Source organism: Rhincodon typus, chromosome 17, assembly GCF_021869965.1.
Source record: "Rhincodon typus isolate 14 chromosome 17, sRhiTyp1.1, whole genome shotgun sequence".
NCBI lineage: Eukaryota > Metazoa > Chordata > Chondrichthyes > Orectolobiformes > Rhincodontidae > Rhincodon > Rhincodon typus.
Genome location: NC_063348.1, coordinates 42,075,858 through 42,090,750, shown reverse-complemented (window position 1 = coordinate 42,090,750; position 14,893 = coordinate 42,075,858). Strand labels below are relative to the sequence as shown.

Below are 14,893 nucleotides of genomic sequence, written 5' to 3'. Positions count from 1 at the left end.
TTCCTGCTCCTCTGCTGCTTGGCCTGCTGTGTTCATCCAGCTCTACACCTTGTTATCTCAGATTCTCCAGCATCGGCAGTTCCCACTATCTCTCTCAATCTTTGAGAGGCTGGTCATCCAATAGATCATGCTGATCTTATCATCTCCACTACAGTATTTGTGTAGAGATGGGAAGTGTACTTGTCATCTGGTGTGAACTTTGAGTTTTATTAGAACATGGTAAATTGATGAAATATAATGTTGACATAAAAATTGTTTTTGATCAAGCATGTCTATAAATGTTCGTAATTGTATTTCAAAGTGCAGTGAAGAATTTTCTTATAGGCCATTTATAGGACATAAAACAAGTTCAGTGATTTAAATTTGAACACTGTTGCAGGTCACTTTGTTTATTTGTCTTTTCACTTTCTCCCTCTCCCTCTCTCTCTCTCGCTCTAATTTTCCTAATTTGTTAAAATATCTTAAGAAATAAACAAACCAGTAATCTTTCCTGTCTTCTGACTGTTGAAAATAAAAGCACATGATCGTTGTCAATTAAGGGTAACCTGAATCTGTCTCACAGATGATTACTGCTGCATGTATATATCTTCGAAGAGAACATTTCACTGTTCAATTCTTGACATGTAGTGTTTTAGTGTATCAGGTACCTGAGACTATAGCAGTACTGGAACTGTGTTTACTTTTGTTCATAACAGGATTTCTCTGTTGCACTATAAGGTTTAATTATTAAATCTCTTTTTTTCAATACAGATAAAAGCAAAAAACTATGATAAAGTTGAAAAGGTAAACCTGTTTCATTTTTAATCCCAGTACCCCTCTAGACATGGGAAAACCTTGTTATTGTTAGTCTCTCAGTGAACCTCATCTTGGTAACTTCACAGCTTTAATTATTTCACAAGTCTTGTTGAGCAGTACCCACACCTTAAAAGTTTTTAAAAATGTTTTGTGAACTAGTAATTTTTACACAGACTGGTTTCAGTATGGATTGGATTCGCATGTATTAGTAATTCAGCAACTATCTCAAAAACCGAGGTTAGACAGGAAACTTGTTAGCAATGGCTGAGCGTTGATGCAAGATACATGTTCTCCCACAGTCAAAGTGAGCACTAAACATTTGCAACAGTGAGCTCTTGTAAAGCATAATAACATTTGCATGTCAATGTGAGTTTGATTTCCCACAGATTATTTTGCCATGGCAAAGAGGAACAGTTTGGGTTTTGGCTTTTATTTTAAAGGAAGACTTGCTATTGTTATGTATCTTGGCAGGGTATCACATGAACTGACCATCATGGAAGGGAGTTGGTTGCAACTTAATCCATGAATGATGTTTCCTTCATGAGATTGGGTCTCAATCCAATACACATGGTAAAGCCTGAAGCTGGAGGCAAGGCACTGTGTCAGAGGGAGAGAGCAATAAACACGGCATCTTAATATGAATAATGGCATTTTAGAAACACCCATCAGTCGGTTGTCATTTCCCTCAATAAGAGAAATGTAGGGGTGACCAAATACAGGTCTTTTAACATTAAGAGGTTTAAGTAGGAGTAGACAGACTATGTCAGGAAGAGTAAAGGTAGAGGCCATCAATATCAGATAGGTGTCCAGAAATCCAATAGAAAATTCAGGAAGAATTTTTTTTAATCTGAAGATTGGGAACTCTATTATAGGAAGTGGTTGAAGTGTATAGTATAAGTACACTCAAAGGGAAAGCTAGTAAGCAGATTCATGAGAAGGAAGTAGTGGATTAATTTAGAGTAGAATAACTAGAATAAGTAGAATACTATAAGGAACTTTGGAGCAAAATAAGCACCTGAATGGGCTGTTGGGCTGAATCACCTTTTATTACGTTGTATGTGTTGTCTTTCAGTGAATCAAATGCACATCCCTCCACTCTTTGTTTCTTAATCCATTCTCTAATGAAATCAGGTTTCTGGCCAGAAGAATACAATTCCCAAATTTACTGTATATAAATATTGCTGCTTTGAACCAGAATGAAGAAAACTTGGCACCAGTTCCTCTTGGTCATGGAATAATTTGTGATCTAGGTGGGAAGAAGAATGTTTTTAAAACTTCTATTATTTAGATGACATATTTTGCTTTTATTTGTTTCCAGTTGTTTCAGCGATGTCTTATGAAAGTTTTGCATATTGATCTATGGAAATGCTATTTGGCCTATGTACGGGAAACTAAAGGCAAACTTCCAAGTTACAAGTAAGGAATGAATAGTTCAAAAACATTGATAAAATGATATTTTTTTCCACCTCAGCTTATTTTGTTACATTAGAATAAAGTACCAAAACTTCCAATACAGAAATATTCTATGTCATGTTATAATGGCTTAATTATTTGCATTTCAGAGAGAAGATGGCCCAAGCATACGATTTTGCTTTAGATAAAATCGGCATGGAGATTATGTCTTATCAAGTAATTGTTTTTATTTACTTTTTAAAATCTTTTTTTTCTATTAGATCATGAATTAAGAACTGCATTAATTTTATTAATTGTAAATCTTCTACAGATTTGGGTTGATTACATTAACTTCTTAAAAGGAGTGTAAGTATTGCTTTTTTTTATTCATTTGAGTTTTACTTTTAATCAAAAATCTGAAACTTAATTAGTTCTGCCATATTATAATCATCTTGCCCTTTTAATAGGGAAGCTGTGGGATCCTATGCAGAGAACCAAAGAATAACAGCAGTTCGACGTGTGTATCAGCGAGGCTGTGTCAATCCTATGATAAATATTGAACAGTTATGGCGAGATTATAATAAATATGAAGAGGTAAAAACTTGTGCCCCAATTAATACTCTAAAGTTCAAGTAGATTTCAGCTGACGGAAATTTGCAGTTACAATCCAGAGGAAAAAACTGGCTAAGATGGGGGTTTGTCTAAGAAAAGCCCCCTGATCATTTTCAGTAGTTTTGGTGTTAAATAGACAAAATACTTTTGTACTCCCATAAATGACGGCATTTTCTCAAGTGCAGTTTATGGCTCCTCAGTTGGGTTTTTATTTCTATGTTTTTGTATCTCCACTACCAACTTTTCTCTTCCAAAATTCACATTTCTTTTCACTAATATCTTTTCCACAAGCTGTGATAATAATGCTGTATTCATCCAACATGAGGTGGACTCTACGGTTGTGAAAAGAGTTATGGCCTGAACAGGGCATGCGTTGAATCTTAAAATAGCACAGCTAAGAAGGAGACCTCTCAGTTCATCATGTCAATGAAAACTCACAACGAGTAACACACTCCCACTCTATAACTTGCTTCTCCTATTTCTCCAAGTATTCATCAGATTTTCTTTTAAAAGCATCAATTAAATTTGTATCTACATCTTGTTATGCTATATATTCCAAATCCAAACCAGTCCTTGCATGAAAATGCTATTATTATTAATGTCAGCTGTCATCCTTTTGGCAGTCTCTCAAATCTGTGTCCATTTGTTTTTGCCCTTTTAGCCATTGAAAACAGTTTCTGTTTATTTATTCTTCTCTAACTGCTTCACGATTTTAAGTGTCCCCATCGAATCTCCTCTTAGATTTTTCAGTTCTAAAGGAAACAGGCTTGGTTTCTCCAGTTTAGCCACCCATTTAAGTATTAGTTGAACCCATCAATAAATCTGTATCCATTTCAAATTGATCAACAACTTTAAAACAGCAAATGTAGGATTTTCCTCTAAATGTGCAAACTCATTTTGCACACATTTTTCCAAATCTGCATTGTTTTGACTTTAGTTTCATAATACAACCAGTTATGTTTTCTTCATCAAGTTGTTAGAGTGCCTTAAATAGACATCACGTTTTGTTCAACTACTTACAAGCTCCTTCTGTCATTCAAAACCATGATTATAGTATCTGATAATGAGGCCTGTTTCAGCAAAATGTGCCGTACCATGCTGATAAAATGAAAGTTGGGACGTTTGCAAAGTCTATCTGACAACTGCTTCAGATTTCTTATGTCAAATGCTAATACAGTACTACAAAGATTTTCAGAAAAACAGGTTTCTAAAGTGACGTGTGAATTTTTTTACTCCAGTCATGTGACTGAAAACATTAAAGAGACTAACTGATGTTAAGAGGGCATGACATTCAAAATGAAAGAAGCATATTGAGCATTTTTCATTAATGAAGTCTGCCTTAATAATGGAGTCAGTGGATTTGCAGACTATGTTAATGGCTTAGTTTTGAAATTAGCAGCTTTTGCAGAACTAACCATTTTGTATGCCCTATGTGACATTGAAGTGCAATTTTTGGAATTTTTAGCAATGAAAATAAAGTTAATTGCAGCGTTGTGTTCTTTTCCTTCACAGAGCATCAATATTCACCTTGCTAAGAAAATGATTGAAGATCGGAGCAGAGATTACATGAATGCTCGGCGAGTGGCAAAGGTATTTCTGTTTTCCTTCACAATTATTGTATCAAAGTTATTGAAACTAGAAAGTTTTTAAAGGCAAAAGTCTAATTTATTTTGTTTTCTGTTTGTAAATTGAAGAAATGGATTCCTAAACTTCTGTGCTTTTCTTACAGGAATACGAGACTGTCATGAAAGGTCTAGATCGTAATGCACCATCAGTCCCACCACAGAACAGCCCACAGGAAGCACAACAGGTTGATATGTGGAAGAAATATATTCAGTGGGAAAAGAGTAACCCACTTCGCACAGAAGACCAAACACTAATCACTAAACGAGGTGGGACTACTTAACAGGACCAGAGATAGTAGGAACTGCAGATGCTGGAGAATCCGAGACAACAAGGTGTAGAGCTGGATGAACACAGCAGGCCAAGCAGCATCATAGGAGCAGAAAGGCTGACGTTTCGGGCCTAGACCCTTCATCAGAAATGGGGGAGGGGAAGGGGGTTCTGAAATAAATAGGGAGAGAGGGGGAGGCGGATAGAAGATGGATAGAGGAGAGGATAGGTGGAGAGGAAACAGACAGGTCGAAGAGGCGGGGATCGAGCCAGTAAAGGTGAGTGTAGGTGGGGAGTTAGGGAGGGGATAGGTCAGTCCAGGGAGGACGGACAGGTCAAGGGGATTGGATGAGGTTAGTAGGTAGGGGATGGGGGTGCGACTTGAGGTAGGAGGAGGGGATAGGTGGGAGGAAGAACAGGTTAGGGAGGCGGGACGAGCTGGACTGGTTTTGGGATGCGGTAGGGGGAGGGGAGATTTTGAAGCTTGTGAAATCCACATTGATACCATTGGGCTGCAGGGTTCCCAAGCGGAATATGAGTTGCTGTTCCTGCAACCTTCGGGTGGCATCGTTGTGGCACTACAGGAGGCCCAGGATGGACATGTCATCTGAGGAATGGGAGGGGGAGCTGAAATGACCACTTTGCAGAACACCTACGCCTGGTTCGCAATAAACAACTGCACCTCCCAGTCGCGAACCATTTCAACTCCCCCTCCCATTCCTCAGACGACATGTCCAGCCTGGGCCTCCTGCAATGCCACAACGATGCCACCCGAAGGTTGCAGGAACAGCAACTCATATTCCGCTTGGGAACCCTGCAGCCCAATGGTATCAATGTGGATTTCACAAGCTTCAAAATCTCCCCTCCCCCTACCGCATCCCAAAACCAGCCCAGCTCATCCCCGCCTCCCTAACCTGTTCTTCCTCCCACCTATCCCCTCCTCCTACCTCAAGCCGCACCCTCATCCCGCCCCCTTGACCTGTCCGTCCTCCTTGGACTGACCTATCCCCTCCCTAACTCCCCACCTACACTCACCTTTACTGGCTCCATCCCCGCCTCTTCGACCTGTCTGTTTCCTCTCCTCTATCCATCTTCTATCCACTTCACCCTCTCTCCCTATTTATTTCAGAACTCCCTTCCCCTCCCCCATTTCTGATGAAGGGTCTAGGCCCGAAACGTCAGCCTTTCTGCTCCTATGATGCTGCTTGGCCTGCTGTTAACAGGACCAGCGCTGTTTTGCATATAGGTATTCTGGTATACATCTGGTCATTTATATCACAGTGTTTTGAACAACTTTGTGTGCTAATTTGTTTTCATAATGGTCACTGCATTAAGCTCTGGAATTTATGCCACTTTTATACCTCTCCTTCCTTTTAAGACATCCCTTAAAATGCACCTCTTTGATCAAGTTGTTACTCACTTAACCTTGTATCTCATTACATAGCTCAGTATCAAGTTTTATTTTGATAATGTTCTTGTGAAGCACCTTAGGATGGTGACTGTGTTAAAGACACCATATATATGTATATTATTGATGCATTGTTTGTAAAGCATTTGGAATGTCTTAGAGGGACAGGTCACGACCTTTCTAACTTGGGAAAAAGGGTAGGCCTTGATAAAAATTCTGCTTAAGAGTCATTATCTGTAAATAGAGGATTAATATTAATGTTTCATGGTATGGAAAATCTGCTGTAGAAGTAATATTTTTGGAGATTCTAAAGAATTATATGTGTTTGTTGCAGTTATGTTTGCCTACGAACAATGTCTGCTAGTTTTAGGACATCATCCTGATATCTGGTACGAAGCTGCCCAGTACTTGGAGCAATCGAGCAAATTGCTGGCAGAAAAGGGGGTAAGCCAGACAATCAGTTTATCTTGTTTAATTCAGTCAAATCAGAATCAAGAGAATGTGATAATATTTGTTTTTAATGTTTTTACAGATGTGTGTCAATGGTTAAGGCCATTGTACCATGAATACCCTAAAATGTCAACTACAAGAGAATTATTGTTTCTAATTTAGTAGAGAGCACTGGAGAAATAATTGCAAACTCTTTTGTAGAATTGTTTAGAATAATGTGAGCTCTCCTGAGGCCATTGCTTAATATTCCCTGACTCGAAACATCGTAATCGACCATGCTATTCTCTGTTGCAGCATGCTTCGTGGTCTTTTTGTAAAACTATGCTGACAACAGCATGTTTTGATCAACACTAGTGTGTTATATCTAGTGATGTCTGAATCTCCTTGGCAACAATTATTGAATACTTGTATTTGGCAGTTTCCCTGAGCTCCTCCATTCCAAAAATCAACTCCTTCAAAAAGAGCCATTAGCTGTCTATCCATTAGCATTTTCATTTCCAGTGCATGTCTCTGTTGGTATCTGATCCTTTACATTATTGTGACTATTTATTTCTGGCTATTACTTTCCTTTTTTTTGAATCTTCCATTATGTAATATGAGTGGCACTAGCAAGACCAGAATTTGCTGCCAATCCCTAAATACCCTATAGAAAATGCTTGTAAGTCACCTTTTAGAACCTCTGGAGTCTACATTGTGCAAATACAATCATTGTACCTTTTAGAAGTGATTTCTAGGCTGTTAACTGAGCAGTAATGAGGAAACGGCAATGTAGTTCCAAGTTTAGATAATGTGTAGCTCAGTGGAGAGCTGATGTTCCCAAGAGTCTGCTATCTTTGTTCTTCTAGGCAGTGGAGGTTTTGGGTTTTGATAGTGCTGTCATAGAAGCTTTGGTGAGCTGCTGCAATGCATTCACAAATAATACCTAGAATATTGAATCCCTACAGTGCGGAAAGAGGCCATTCGGCCCATTAAGCCTGCACCAATCCTCCGAAGAGCATCCCACCCACACCCAGCTCCCTACCAATCCCCATAACCCCTCACTTAACATGGCCAATGTACCTAACCTGCACATCTTTGGACTGGGAGGAAACTGGAGCACCCAGTGGAAACCTACGCAGAAAGGCAGAGAATGTGCAAGCTCCACGCAGTCAGTCACCCAAGGCTGGAATCAAGCTCAGGTCCCTGGCTCTGAGAGACAGCAGTGCTAACACCGAGCCACCATGCTGTACCTGTGGTTTTTATTCACGTGGCCTGTTATCCTGTAGCTTGCTACTGTCCTTTTTGCATTTAGCAAATGCAATTTACCCACTATGTGTAATACCCAATATGACTGGAAATGTTTTCCGATTTTTCGTCTCCCCCTTTCCATTTGCACACCTGAGGTTGTCTTCCTATCTCTGCAAACTGTTACAAGGATCTGCACTCCTCCAACCCTGGTCCTTGTACATCCTTAATTTTAATCGCTGCATCAGTCGTGACCTTACGGTCAGCAACCTAGGCCCTAAACACTGGAATTACCTTCCAAAATCAACCCCACCTCTCCACCCCTCTTTCCTTTAAGTCAATCCTTATAACCAACCACTTATAACAGTGTAAAAGTTGAACTTGTAAAAGTTGACAGGTGACTTTTTGCTGAAAAATTCAAACTTTTCATGTAGCTCATGTGGAAGTCAACCTTACCTCATCAGGGATCAAAGCCAAAACAATTTAGAGCCAAAGTATTGATGTTTAAGGTGGTTTAGGATACTAAAATTACAAAAATTTCAAAGTGTATTTCATCGCATTCATGAAATAGTGAGGTTCTTCTAACTGCCTGGTTAGATTAAAATAACAGTTGGTCTCTCACTTTTTTTTCTTTAACACACTTTTTAAAACTTGCCTCTTTAACTGAGATTTTGGTCATTATCCTATTGATTCACTTCATGTGGCTTCGCGCTAAAGTTTATTATGTTTCTGTGAAGCATCTTGGGATTCGTCACTAAACATGAAAACAAATACAAGTTGTGGTTTTTGGTCTGAGCAGTAATTTTTTTCTCTCAAAAAATATCCCTTATTAGGTAACCCATTTGCTTACGTTGTGCTAAAAACATGGTTTATTTTCTATAGCCCTAATATATATCTTCTATGCTGATATTTTTGTGATGCGTTGATGATTTTTCTTTGTTCTTGTGGTTCTTTCATATATTTGTATCATAATTCCCAATGTGCAGAATGGTCAGCAGTGGTTTGTTTGAGGAGCTTTTGTAATAAATATTGCTTTGTGGCAGGACATGAATAATGCAAAACTGTTCAGTGACGAGGCTGCAAACATCTATGAAAGGGCCATCAGCACTTTATTAAAGAAGAACATGCTGCTTTACTTTGCTTATGCAGACTACGAAGAAGTGAGTAAAGATTGTACTGTCATCTAGTACATAAAGCAAATGCTGCTTTAATCTTTACTTCCTGCTCTCTCTTTTAGTAGCACAGTTAATGGGCATGCTTCTGCTTTTTTCAAGAGTCGGATGAAATATGAAAAGGTACATAGCATATACAATAGGCTCTTGGCTATTGAAGATATCGACCCAACATTGGTGAGTGTTATTTTTGTTTATTCTCAGTTTATGAATAAGAATAATGACATAAGTATTTATATCATCATATTAATTTAGAAATTTATGGAAACTGAGAAAGAGGTTCGGGTGTGTGTGAAGTCCAGGCAAGAATTTGAAAGGAGTGCAACATCTGCTTTAAAAAATGCATGAATATAGAGAGAAACATTAGAACAAGGGTAGGCCTTCCATCCTTTGAGATTGTACGGCCATTCAATTAGTTGATTTGTATCTTCCATTTGCTTTTCTTATCCTGTTACCTTTAATAACCTCAAATTTATGGCACTTGATTTGAGCACTTAACCAATATGCAATTTTATTTGGTTATTATTAATAATATTTTCCTTTTGTCACTTTTTAATTTGCCTTCCCCATCAATTTATACTGTTGTAATTCCAGACCAAGGTCACCAATTTATATTTTGTTCTGGTGAGGGAGCAAGAATTTTTAATTTTAAAGTAGACAAAATGTGACATTCAAGGTACTTACTAAGAAAGTAAAACTTCAAGGTTCCGTGGTTTTAAATAATGCTTTACTACACAAGTTAGAATAGTAATACGTTCACAACCTGTTTCTATCATGAGTACTATATTCACCACACCCTTCTTAATCACAAAACATTGAGGACAATTTTTAGTGCCTCCTCTGTTAGAGATTGGTTGAATTGGCACTAGGAGGAGACATGAATTTTGTGGTGCAGGACCAATCACACTAGTAATTTTAAACTAGAAGTGCATGATTTATTATTAATGTTTGGTTTAAAGGTTTACATCCAGTACATGAAATTTGCACGAAGAGCCGAGGGTATTAAGTCTGGTCGATCCATATTTAAAAAAGCAAGGGAAGATCCCAGAACGCGCCATCATGTCTATGTGTCTGCTGCACTCATGGAATATTATTGTAGTAAGGTAGGCATTTCTGTTCTGTCCTGAAGCGCTCAGTTCTGTAAATATATAGGAAGTTTCATGGTATATGTAACGGCTTTCTCTGCTCCTTTTTAGGACAAGGCAGTAGCCTTCAAGATATTTGAGCTAGGGTTGAAGAAGTATGGGGACATTCCAGAATACATATTGGCTTACATTGATTATCTTTCTCATCTTAATGGTAAGAACTGTATTCCATTTACAGCTGTCAGTCATTTCTCAGATGTGAATAATTAATGAATAACATTTGGGTTGTTGAGATATTGCAAGAAAGTGGCATTGAGGAGAAGATCACGTGATCTGGACTGGAGGGACAGGCTTGATGAGCTGGTCTACTCCTGTTCTCATGTGGGAGAAGTATGTTGACAGCTGTGCCTGCTTCTAAAACTTGTTTTTGGAAGTCATATTTGTTAACTTTATGCTGTGTACATTGCAATGCTGCAGCAGCACTAAATTAAGCCTGTGGGATTGGCTGGGTCTTTCCAACAATTGGTAGTCGGTATGATTGAATAGGTTTCACCTTGCTGCCAACTACAAGAGACTTGCAGGCCAAGAGCACAGACTTTGAACAACATAAAAACAATTTAAGAATCACAGTATCTAAAAATGAAAAGAAATATATTTATATATCTTCCCATGCATCCTTAATGGTAATGTGCCATTATCAATAATTACAACACGTTGATGTGTTTCTGTAGCAACTTTAAGATAACAAAGCTGACCAAACCATTTGGGAAGATCACAAAATAATAAAGGATTTAGAGAGTTGGTCTAAAAAGCAGAGTTGAAAGATGTAGATTTGATCTTTTATGTTGACTGTTAGAAAGAAAGAAGACAAAAACTTGAAGGAAAGTTGCAGTGAGTGGCCCTAAAGGGGCTGTAGGATGCTTCATCAGATAAAGAACAATAGGTGCTATAGGAGTCCGGGGTTGGAGAATCATAGGTTATGGGTTGGAACATAGGATTAGAGAAGGTTACAGAGCCAGAGCCAAGTGACAACATGAGACAGTTGGCAAATTAGGACAATGATTTTGGGTTCTGTGTAGCCAGAATTCGGCTTTGTTGCTATTTAGGTTATAGAGCTATAGAGCTGTACAGCACGGAAACAACTTGTCCATGCCGAACAGAGATCCTAAATAAACCTAGTTCCATTTGCCAGCATTTGACTCCTTTCCCTCTAAACCCTTCCTATTCATGTACCCATCCAGATGCCTTTTAAATGTTGTAATTGTACCAGCCTCCATCACTTCCTCTGGCAGCTCGTTCCATACACACACCACCCTCTGCATGAAAAAGTTGGCCCTTAGGTCCTTTAAATCTTTCCACTCTCACCTTAAACCTAGGCCTCTAGTTTTGGACTCCCCCACCCTGGGAAAAGACCTTGTCTATTTACACCATCAATGCCCCTCATTTTATAAACCCCTATAAGGTCACCCCTCAGCCTCTGACACGCCAGAGAAAATAGCCCCAGCCTTGCCTCGGCCTATAGCTGAAACCTTCCAACCCTGGCAGCATCCTTGTAAATATTTTTTGAACCCTTTCAAGTTTCACAACATCCTTCCTGTAGCAGGGAGAATAGGTACTTAATTTAAATGAATAACTGATTTCAATTTTAATGTCAAAACTAATTGACTGTTCTGTCCAAATATTCTGAAAATTGAAAAGCGTACCACTAAGTAAGTAAAAATCCGAACATCTTTGAAAAGATATTTTGTTTACAAAGCTACAGTAAGTAGTCTACATTACAGTTTGTTTTGGGGAAATGGAGAGATTCTAGGCTAACATGAGGGATGGAGCGGTAACCCAGCTATGAATAACAGTTTAATTGGTAGAGAGAGCGAGAATGACCAGAGTAGCAGAAGTGGAAGTGTGCAGTCTTAGTAGTATTGGAACAAAACTTTGCATTTTCAGGTCAGTTCTTGTTTGAATGAGGCGCTAACTGATTTAGCTTAGCTTAAGTGAGAGGGCAGGGAAGAAACAGGATCCCATGAAAGGTTCCAAATAAGATGTCATTAATGTTCCCAATGAAGTTCTGGATCATATGTGATTTGAAATGAGTAGTTTGACAGCAGAAAAATGGTTGTGGAATTAAAAATGATGACAGACAAGTAGGACCTGATCCATTGGCATCTGCTTAGAAAGTGACTCCATAATTGCTGATATTTCCCAAGAGCTACAAGAAAATAGGAGAGAAAAGGGGATCAAGGGTGGAATCTGGAGATACTCTAGAGATGACAGTGAGGAAGCAAGAGCAAAGGTTGCTGCTAGAAATAACACTGGCTCAAATGGAACTACGGAATTCAAACCATTCAAGAGCATTTCTTGGAAGGTAGGTAACAAATGAGCAATGATTGACCAGAGCGGGAGAAAACAGCTCTTTATTGACAGAGATAACAAATTGTGGAACTGGATTTTTTCTGAGGAAGGGTTCCGACCCAAAATGTCAGCTTTCCTGTTCCTCTGATGCTGCCTGGCCTGCTATGTTCCTTCAGCTCCACACTGTGTTATCTCTGACTCCAGCACCTGCAGTTCTTGCTATCTCAACTCTTTATTGACATTGTCTGGAAGAGAGAAGAAGGGGGTGAACATTGAAGTGTCTCTTTGGATCACTGGGAGCACAATTGTATCTGAATTAGCAGCTTTGTTAGTGAGTTCTTACTGCGCCACCAAATGTGCAAAGGTGGCATGATGGTTCAGTGGTTAGTACTGTTGCCTCACAGCGCCAGGGACCCAGGTTCGATTCCAACCTTGGGTGACTGTGTGGAGTTTGGACATTCTCCTCGTGTCTGCATGGGTTACCACCGGGTGCCTCCAGTTTCCTCCCACAGTCCAAAGGTGTGCAGGTTAGCTGAATTGGCCATGCTAAATTGTCCATAATGTCCAGGGATGTGTAGGCTAGGTGGGTTAGCCATGGGAAATGCAGGGTTACAGGTATAGGGTAGGGAGTTAGGTCTGGGCAGCATGTCTTTCGGTGATGACATTTGGATAATTCTGTTCAGATGTCAAGAAAAGAATCCGTGACATCATTGCTAAAGTGGGTCCACCTGGTGACCTTACCAATGTTGTTTTCACAACCAGTGCCGCCAAAAGCAAATAAGTTATTTGTATGGCTGGTTGTGCAAAATTGTCTTAATTTTTGGTTTGCGTATATAACATCACCTATACTGCATGAGTCCATAATTGGCTCTGAAGTATTCTAAGGCCTCCTGTAGATAGGAAAAGTGATACGTACTTGATAATTGCCCTTTCTTTCTTCAATGGGGGGAGCATTGAAGAGAAGATCGCCAACAGGTCACTGTCACTTTGCAGCAGCTTATGCAAAATAGCATTTGATAATTTGCACATATTTCAGATGTTGGAACAGAACAGCAATAAACAACTTGCAATCTGAGGTCTCTGCTTGCTTATGTTGTAGTACTTCACACAGAATATTTACTATTGTACCATAGCATGGAAGAAGGTAAAGACTAAAGGGAATGTAAGTGAGATTTTGTTCAGATCAATCAGGTACAGTGTTCCTGAACATTACAGCTGTTCCAGTGTTGCATTCTGTGCAAAGTCTTCCAGAACAACTGGAAACTAGGACAGAGCCTAGTTACGGAGTGCCATCACTAACAGCAACTTGCAATTATATACCACCTTTTATTGTCATAATGTGTTTCACAGAAGCATAATCAAACAAAATTTAACACTGAACTATGTAAGAAATATTGAAGCAGGTGACTAAAAGCTTGGCCAAAGGATCCTTTTTGAAGAGGAGAGAGAAGTTTGAAGGGAATTCTAGAGCTAATCTGTAGACATGGCTTCCAATTGTGGACAAAATAAATTGGCAATGTACAAGAGACCAGAATTTGAGGAGCATAGGTATCTTGTACCGTTGGAGAATTTTGCAGAAATGGGAAGAAGATGGTCATGTGGATGCAATTTGAACCTCCACTCCTCATCCTATAGGCCACTAATGGGGAGCCTAAATGGCCTGGGTGAAAACCATGAAAATTACAATACCCACAATCCCAGGCTAGCCTCTGAATCTAGAGTGTGATTAGCACTGGTACAATTAGTGGGACTCACTAGTGATTTTGGAGCCCACCTGGATGACCAAACCTAAAACTTCAAAAATTAAATAGAATATTCAGCACAGAAATTAGCATCTGGCCCAACAAACTAGCGTTTTTATATTTCATGCGAGCCTCTACCCAACCCTCTTATAAGAATCTTTCTGTATCGGTCTCTGCACAGTAGTGTATACTAACTGCATTTGTCTACATTACAGAGGACAATAATACCAGAGTTTTGTTTGAACGCGTGCTGACATCTGGATCCTTACCACCTGAGAAATCTGGGTAATATTCCTGTCCTTAAATCAGCATGTAGAATGTTGAATATTTTTAAATGTTTGATTGTTGAAGTGAATTTGATGTAAGTTTTACTAGGTCATTATTTAGTAATGAGCAATCTTGGGGATTTAATAAACTACTATTTTCAAGATTTGTTTTGGAAATGCATTCTTTATATGATGTCTTGCCTTCTCATGGCTCATCATTCACAATCATGACTCAGTAGAGTACTCAATACAAGCACAGTCAACTACTTCTTAATTCAAACCATCTGATAATTTATACCAATGTAACATAAGTAATTTAACATGAGTAGCCTGTGTGTACACTGAGGGTCAATAGCAGTTCTACATTCTGGGATTAGAATAATGGTGTAGTGAACAATTTTATTTATTCATTCACGGGATGAGGGCGTCACTGGTCAGGCAGCATTTATTGCCCATCGCTAATTGCCCAGAGGGCAGTTAAGAGTCAACCACATTGCTGGAATTA

The 14,893-nt window shown here is 39.0% G+C and overlaps 1 protein-coding gene across 2 annotated transcripts in view; it reads left to right on the top strand.

The window, feature by feature from the left end:
* Window positions 1-14,893, top strand: part of cstf3 (cleavage stimulation factor, 3' pre-RNA, subunit 3) — a 106,102-nt gene that overhangs the window by 82,921 nt on the left and 8,288 nt on the right. For both annotated transcript variants that reach the window (XM_048606830.1, XM_048606829.1), the window contains exons 4-16: window positions 751-783; window positions 2,114-2,211; window positions 2,358-2,424; window positions 2,519-2,553; window positions 2,655-2,781; window positions 4,312-4,389; window positions 4,529-4,691; window positions 6,435-6,544; window positions 8,818-8,934; window positions 9,049-9,123; window positions 9,906-10,049; window positions 10,143-10,245; window positions 14,338-14,407. In XM_048606830.1, coding sequence (XP_048462787.1) covers window positions 751-783; window positions 2,114-2,211; window positions 2,358-2,424; window positions 2,519-2,553; window positions 2,655-2,781; window positions 4,312-4,389; window positions 4,529-4,691; window positions 6,435-6,544; window positions 8,818-8,934; window positions 9,049-9,123; window positions 9,906-10,049; window positions 10,143-10,245; window positions 14,338-14,407 — 1,220 coding nt within the window. The remainder of the gene's footprint in view (window positions 1-750; window positions 784-2,113; window positions 2,212-2,357; window positions 2,425-2,518; window positions 2,554-2,654; window positions 2,782-4,311; window positions 4,390-4,528; window positions 4,692-6,434; window positions 6,545-8,817; window positions 8,935-9,048; window positions 9,124-9,905; window positions 10,050-10,142; window positions 10,246-14,337; window positions 14,408-14,893) is intronic.